Source organism: Sander lucioperca, chromosome 17 (genome assembly GCF_008315115.2).
Source record: "Sander lucioperca isolate FBNREF2018 chromosome 17, SLUC_FBN_1.2, whole genome shotgun sequence".
Taxonomy (NCBI): Eukaryota; Metazoa; Chordata; class Actinopteri; order Perciformes; family Percidae; genus Sander; species Sander lucioperca.
This window is the reverse complement of record NC_050189.1, coordinates 2,693,099-2,701,522: the sequence shown is the minus strand read 5'-3', so window position 1 is coordinate 2,701,522 and position 8,424 is coordinate 2,693,099. Positions and strand designations below refer to the sequence as shown.

The 8,424-nt window shown below is 42.1% G+C and overlaps 1 protein-coding gene across 2 annotated transcripts in view; it reads left to right on the top strand.

Moving 5' to 3' along the window:
• Positions 1-3,758: 3,758 nt before the first annotated feature.
• rap1gds1 (RAP1, GTP-GDP dissociation stimulator 1) overlaps positions 3,759-8,424 on the top strand; it is a 33,546-nt gene continuing 28,880 nt past the window's right edge. The window contains exon 1 of one of the 2 annotated variants that reach the window (XM_031314673.2): positions 3,759-4,135. In XM_031314673.2, the coding sequence (XP_031170533.1) occupies positions 4,132-4,135 (4 nt within the window). In that variant the 5' untranslated portion in view covers positions 3,759-4,131. The remainder of the gene's footprint in view (positions 4,136-8,424) is intronic. The other variant, XM_031314674.2, reaches the window with a different exon arrangement.

Sequence of the window (8,424 nt, the reverse complement as noted above, 5' to 3'; positions counted from 1 at the left end):
GATTTATTACGTCAATAAACATTTTCCTTTTTTAACCCTAATCCTAACACTTCATCAAAGTTAATAGGAACATTTTGTACGCCTAATAATGTCTTATTCAGCGGCTTGTTCTGCTAAATAGTCTCAGGAAGGAACTTGTTTTGGTGGACCATTTGTACCCCGCAAAAGAAAACGCCACATACAATATTAAATGAAGTTAACTGTTGACACAATACAGTAATGTGAGCTATTTAAATTAGCTGATACATGGTTAAACATCATTGGCTCTTACCAGTGTATTTCTGTGTGTACTTTGTCCACAGCAATCCCCCCAATCAGTCCCAAAATGTCCCAGTTAGAGAGGAAATGTCCTAAACATATTCTTTGTAAATCTGTACAATAATTCCAAGAAAGAGCCAAGCAGACCTGCCTTGTTGCACGGTCCAAATTTTCAGCGTGTAGATTGCTAGCTCAAAGTTAGTTGTTTCCTGAAGCGAACAGAGTTTGAGAACGACAACACACAGAGAGATGAAGGTGAGGGACATCCAGTGTGTGAGCCACGCGTCGGATGTCAGGCAATCAGACAATTATCCTGAAAATGTACTGCTGTTGATTCAGGCCATCCCGCTGGTAGTCTCGTGTTGCGCTGCAAAGGAAGGTCTGGCTAGTCCACACAACATTCCGGGATAGGAGAAAAACATGCTCTTGTTGATTGGCATTTCTTTAAACCAATCACAATCATGTTGGGCGGTGCTAAGCTCTGGACGGAGCAACGGTACGTCTGCTAAATAGCCTCAGGAAGGAGCTTGTTTTAGTGGAACATATATATTTTTTTGCACATTTTTAAACCGCCGGTAAATCTCCACTGGATGGCTCGCTTGAAAAGGGTTTAAAATCTGCAACTGTACCCCTCTTTAGCATTCAGCTTAGCACAGCGCCATTGCAACCAGAAACAACACCCCAGCTCCACGTCTGCATTCAAAAAGCCAAGATGATGACGGCCAAATGGCCAAACTCAAAGTCTCAAAATGGCAGTACACAAAACAATTTGTGACGTCACTGCTGCTACGTCCATTATTTTTACAGTTTACGGTTGAAAGCTTAGAAAAAGCTATTAATACTGAAGAGTATATAAGCCTTTCATTAACAAAATCCCACCATTGTTCAGTATAAAAGTAGTTTAATGTGGAAGGGTTGTGTTCGGTGAGACGAAAAAGGATCGAGGAGAGGAATGAAAAAGGAGCGTTGACGGCCAGGGGTTGAACGGAGCTGTGGTGTGGCTGGAACATCTGGGAAACTGGGGGTCGGAGCTCGATGTGCTTTCAGCTTTATGCCCCCCCCCGCCCCAGGTTTGAATCCAGGACCTTTTTGTTGTAAGGCGATGGGGCTAACTGCCGAGCTGCCGTGGTGAGACAGGACAGAGGAGAACTACAGGGTTTGGTGGGGAGGGTTGTGAGAAGTAAGACAAACGGGAGAGAGATGGTTAGACACACACACATACAGTGATTATATCAGTGAGTCAAAGGTGGCTCAGTTAGTGAGAGGCAGGTGATAGAGTTAGAGGGAGAGAAAGAAGTGGTCTTGTTTCTGAACCTTATGTTATAATAACTTCATTTGAATGTAAAATATGTCATTTTCTGCCGCTAGGGGTCTCTCATTTAAAACAATAACAATAGACGGACTATTGATGACGTCGTGAAGTAGCGTGGGATCATGGGAGTTGTTGTCGTCATTGTCAAACAACCATTGCCGATGAAAATCTATCTGACGTGACTCCGGCAGAGATAATGTTTACAGATGAGTTAATGTATTTAAGTTTTATTCACTTTACTTTTAGTAACGTTTATTGGTGTCACGTCATTCTAATAAAATGGATGTGGCAGTGTTTCCCACAGAATTAGATTCTGTTTCTGGTTAACTGACCGGTTAGCGAGCAAGCAAGCTAAGGTTAGCCAGCTAGCTGCAACTACGCTGCATGAATCGAAATTAGGTTGCCTCCTAATGTTAGCTGATAAAGTAATTTGCAAATGGTAAGCTAGCTAATGTACCAGCCTATGGATGGATTGTCATGACTTTTATCCATTAGCACATTCTTATTACCTAAAATTAACCTCTTCCATTTTGGACAGTCCAAAATATCAATCTTGCACACAAGATATTTAATAATCAAATGCACAGTTTGCTGAGAAATGATGAACATTTCTGCTTTTAGGGCTTTTAATTAGTTGCATTCCTGAATTCATTTCAATGTCACAAATAAAAACTCCATCCTGGTTGCTATGGTGTTTCTTCTGAAGCCTGGCTGCTGATATCAATCGATTTATTATTTTTCACGTCAAATCATATAAAAATACGGAAGTCAATTTAAAACATTTAGAATGAATGTGTAAATGTACATTAGCAGTATTTTTCTTTTCCACTTGTTATCTCTACTGCATAAGATATCTATAATCCAAATAAGGCTGCCAACAACATTAGGAAGGTGTTATATCCCTTTCTGAGACTAAATGTGATCTTTTCAAGAGCAACACACAGCTGTTCATTTCAGAAAACCATTTAAATGTAGTTGTAGAGAGAGGGGAGTCTAACTTCCATGCCATGTCATTGCTATACGCTTTCTAGCAACACATAACAATACTTTAAAAAAAGTTAATGTTTGACAAACTGGAATACTTTATTCATCAGCAAGATAGAATAGAGTAGAATATCTGGAATATGTTTCTTGTCATGTGCAAGTAAAACAAGATTAAGTTTGGAACTTCCTTATTAATGCTATAATATTAAATAAGATATTGTTATAACATTATAAACAGTATCTGGCAATATAAGAATAGTGCAAATAACTCAGATACGTAACTACACAGTATGGGTGAATGTATTAGTCCACGTTCACGAAAGTCAAAGAGTGTACACTGAGGAAGCTGTGTTGTAATGAAGTCAGTTGTGCCAGTAATTTTGGGGCAGAATATGGGGGGCACTAAGTGGATGGATTCAGTGCTGAAACCACACAGAGATGCAGTATGTGAGGATGCTTTCTGTGGTGCAGTGCTAGAAAGTCACCAGCACCTGTTGGGGAAGACCAGCTTTTTTTTCTTTTTTTTTTTTTTTATAGCAGCCATTACTGTGCTTTCTTGACCAGTGCAACGGTGGTATTAAGGGACAGGCCATTCTCTGAACACACAGCAAAGACCAAGGAGCTAATCGTCAACTTCAGAAGGTCACAGAATGATAAGGATGCTCCAGCTTCATCAACGGGGACTGTGTCCAGCTTCAGCTTTCTGGGCACACACATTTCAAAGGACCTCACAGTCACATGGTCCACTATCACTGCAATGGCCTTGTTCTATACCACAAACTAGCAACCGCCATAAACTGGTTTCAGCTAGACTTTTCAGCAGGAAATGAAAGTGTGTGTTGACCCTTCTTCAAAGAAGGCTGAAACTCTCACTCTCTCACAAAAAAAACTGGCCAAAAGAGATGCATAGTAAAGGAGAAAAGGTGGGCTTCTTGTACCCCATGAGCTAATCATAAGAGTGGCTGTTCCCGTGCTCTATGGACCAATCAAAGCAGTGGCCCGGCTCCACAGATATGGAAACTATGGCTGTAATCAGACTCTACTGCCTTTTCTTGCACACAGTAAATATCTAAATATCTGGTTAGCATCTAGTTTGGGCGTTAAGATATGTATTAGGCTGCCACCTATCGGCGATGTGTCCCATAACATCTTAAAAAGCTTTTATTTTGAATGTTGTAACCGGAAGTCGTACACTGATCCCTTGTAGCTGACTTGGCTGTGGCATGACGTCTAGGGAAGCGCCAGCCAGCCATAGACAGCCAGCAGGTCTCGACTGTTGTGTGGATATGAGAGGAAGTTAGATGTATTAATGTTATAGTCCTCCGGTGTACAGGCCACTGTACAGCAGCATCCATCTGAACAGGACTGCCCGACCGGTCTGGTAGTTGCTGTCGCTACCTAACGTTAACTGGCTAGCTAGCTAACGTCAACCCGCTAACTTCACCAGTTTAAAGCGGTTTAAGGGACGAACAGTGTGGGGAAAGCGGGGCCTGTGGCTAGTAACGTTACGACTCGATTTACCGCTGCCCTGGAGAGCTTAACACCCCGGTTTCTTCCCGGAGCAACATACTGCTGAGATGGGTGAGTAATGTTAGACAGCTAGCAACCAGCTCACTCTGAGCAGAGTAAGCTAACAATAACTGTTTTTAACCACTTCAGCCATGTTACTTAAACCATTACATGGTTATTATTTAAATGCACGCAGCGAGCCATCAGTATGGCTGACGTTATGTACCATGCAATATAGCCACTATAGCACTTCCTTCTATAATTTTCTGCTGTATTACTCTGACGTTAACGTTAGTTAGTCATATGAAAAGCTGACTGTAGCTAAATCATGTGTACGTGCGCGCGCGTCTGCCTCAGTGTTCGGGTGGGGTAGCTTCCCTGACTCTCCATCCATCTCTTAGTGCTCGTGGTTTTCTTTCCATTTAGCAACGCTAGCTCTGAAAATATGTATTCGCATTGCCCTCGTTCTTTCTCATTGCTCGAAATGGCTTGAAGGTCCCAATTGCTAAATAAATGTGCATCCCCTGAAATGGCAGTGCTGTGGTGTAGATGGCACTCCTCCATCTCCACAGCTGTTATGCAATAGGATCCAGCTGCCCACTTTCTGTTGCTGTTTATACTGCACTGCTCTCTATAATGTCACTGGTTATTGGTGCTTTGAGCACAGGCCTGTGACTACTGTTGTAGTCATCTCTAAATGAAATTGAGTACAAATTGACATTAAAAACATGCTGTATATTCATAAAACATTTGAAAACCAGTTCCCATATGAGGCAGTGGCATCCCTCAATTGCATCTGGAGCAATATTTGACAGTTAATGAGGTATTTCACAAGGTCTAATTCCAGGCTGGACCACTCATTGTCATTTGATATAAGCCATCTATTATGGGGGATGGATGATGTGTGGGTTGTCCACTGAACAAGCAACTGACAGAAACAACCAGGTCACTGAAACAATGTCTGCAATCCTTATGCAACTTATCATTACCTTGGTTTGATGGCACGATGCTGAAATTACATTTTCACTTTTATTGCAACAATATTAGAATATAAAATACATTTTATTCTCTATTGACAATCACGTGGGGCACACGTTTCACAGGGATTCGGGGGCGCGATTACATTTACATTTAAAGTTTGCGGCAGGCAGCACGAATGACGTGAATGGAGCAGCGTGACTATTTTGTTTCGCCCTGGAGTGAACACGCTATTAGAGTGCATTCTGGACCAAACCTGACAGTCCTAATCAGATTTTGCTGAGAATGTAGAATATAGGCTGTGAGTAAATGCATCCAAAAACATGTCAGGCTAGTCTATGGCTGCATCACATAACCCTTATCTGATAGCTCCTTGACCCCTCGGTCCTCGGCTGAACCGGAAGTTGTTCTGTCCCTCCTCGGTGAAGACCGTCCCAAAGCTCTTATTTCTGCCCCGAGGACCGAGCATCGAGGAGGGATCATCGAGGAGCTATAGGCGAGGATACACGAGAGCACCCTTCCAGGAAGCCGTGCAGCTGAAGGAGTTGCTAGCGCCGCCCAAACAGCTGACGAATTCATGTGACGCTTTAGAGGAAAGGACATCTCCTCCCTCTAAAACACATTTCCTTGGTTCCTCTCTCCTCCCATGATTTCCTCGCGTTTCTCCCGTGCCTCCTCGGTGGGAGGGACTAAGACGCGAGGAAGGGAGGCAAGCGGAGGAGTCTGGGATGCAATTTTTGTTTTTTCCAACGTTTTAAATTGTAAAATTTTTCTTCTACACATTTTCAGCGCTCATTTCTACGTCCCATTTTTTCTGATATAAAACAAAAATTAAAAACGGGTCAATGGGACCCGAAGTCAACACAAGGGTTAAGGGTTATGAGATGCAACCTATATCGACGACATTCCACTTCCGGGATTGTTCAGGTGCTGCTGGAAATTCTGCTTGGATGTCCGTCCCCTTCCTCTTTCTTTATGTTGGCGTTCTAACCCCTGGTGGATTCATGAGGACTATGGTTAACTGCTCCTCAGATCTCTGCAGGGTAAATCCAGACAGCTAGCTAGACTATCTGTTAGGGGGGTGACGAGACACCCAGCCCACGAGACGAGACACGAGATTGGGTTCACGAGACGAGACGAGATTTTCACCCGATTTTACAGAAAACTTCAATGAAGAAATAAGACTGGAAAAATTGTCCTTTATTCAGTCGAAAGTCACAAAATGAAAACTGAGCACTGAAAGGTTTTCCATAAACTCAAATGACCGGCTCCTCTCCTGTATATCTAACAGTTACACTGTTACTTATTCCATATGTACGGTACGTAGAGAGAGTCTCTTCACTCAGAGAACCGCTAGGTTTTACAGGCTGCTTTTTTCTCCGCCCATGACGATTGTGATTGGTTTAAAGAAATGCCAATAAACCAGAGCACTTTTTCTCCTATCCCGGAATGCTGTGTGGACTAGCCAGACCTTGGTCTGGAAATGTGAGACTAATTAAAGGCCAACTCCATCTGCATTTGTTTCTAGATTTTTCAAATGGAAAAGCCCACTTAGCCTTAGCATAAAGCAGTGACATAAGCTAATCAAGAAGGTTATGAATAATGTGAAGGCTAGCCCTAGCTGAGTCAACGTTAGCTGTGCTAAATTTGGAAATAACGGCACAGAAGCTAAGCAATGTAATGTTACTGCTGCGGACGGTCGCTACGTTAGTTTGGATCCGAAAGTCAGATGAAAGATGGTAAAAGGATTAAAACTAGAGTAAATAGTCAAGCATTAGCAGCACTACAGTGGCGTTACTAGTTTAACCAAAGATCCCTTATACTAAAAAGAGTGCATTTCAAGCAGCGCCAATGGTATGAAACGCTACACACTTCCTGTCTCCTAAAGGGGCGTGGCCTCGTTTGAATGTGTAGGGAACGTCGTGTGGATGGATGAAAAGTTATATTTGAATAATGTATTAATGTTCTTTTGCTAACGTTAGATATTTACAGAGCTAAAAGACATATTTAGCATCACATAGATTAGTTTTGTTAGGGCATTAACGAACGTTAGCTGACGTTAGCTTCTCTGTGTCGCCAGATCTCGCGAGAGTTCGTTCCTGAGACAGAAACATGTCTCAAACAAAGTTAAATTTCTCCTGATGTGTCCATCTGAAAAATGCCATTTTAGTGTCAGAATGTTCTGGAGATATGTGGCTTGTGAAAAATGGGTCCAGTATTTACTTTGGTGACTACGGGGCGAAAGAATTGCTCATAATCTGTGTTCTTCTCCCGTTGGAATCAATACACTCGGACCTGCCGCTAGTCTCCTAAAGAGGCGTGGCCGTGACGGAGCCCACGGGACACAGATACAGGAAACTAGTCTGAGTTGGGTTCTAAACCATCTCTGGTTTAACTACTACTCAATAGTGTTGCTGTTTTCTGAATCAAATAGCTTTTCAGTAGAATAGCTCTTTTATTGATCAATTAATGTAGCAGTGTCCACTAGGGCTGGGTACCGAATTTGATACTTTTTAGGCACTGGTCGAATTGCCTCCCTAGTATCGAGGATCGAAAAATGCTTAGTCATTTAATTCCCAAACTTCAACAAAAGGAGTAAATCTCATCATCGTCAGTGAGCCAATAAGCATGCAGCATGCTTCTACCAAGATCTATTCCTGTTTGTGATTGGCTGTCTAACGTTACACGTCGAGGAGGCATGCAAGAAAAACTCGGGGCTCACACAGGAGGAGCTGAAAACTAAACTTAATACTAAAAGACTAGTCCCGTAATGTTGTAATTTCTTTTTGTTAAAATGGATTTTTGTAAAATTGGTATCCAAAAATATGGTTGAGGTACGGTGTTTGTTATTGGTACCTGATACCCAGCCAGGCTCAGCAGAGTGGTCTGCTGAAATACATCTGCTGAGGATTCCTGACGCCACTGCCATAAACATGTTGCTGTAGCTTAGCTTGCTACATGTTTTTACACAAAAACTTGTAGCTTAGCTCACTAGACTTTCCAAGTAGCTTGCCTAATACTGGTTATAAGCGATATTACAATATGTACACATTGCTTTTTTACTAGAAAGTTAATTTTTTGGGGTGACAAGACGATATATGGCAGAGTTAGTCTGAAAGAAAACTAAAACTGTGCCGCCGATATGGAAACATTTTGGATTTAAAGCCGATAAAAGAAGGGAGCTGATAAAGATTGTAAAGTGTAAGACACTGCAGGAAACAAAGTCATGGCTTAGAGTGCATTACTGCCACCAAGTAGACTGAAGTCACTACCAGGCCTGGAATTTTCCAATTTTAGGGGCAGGGCCACTTTGGTGTGGAACTTTTTTTGACGACACAAAAGCCAAATGCCTGGAAATAATGAATTGTTTTTATTAAGATTTA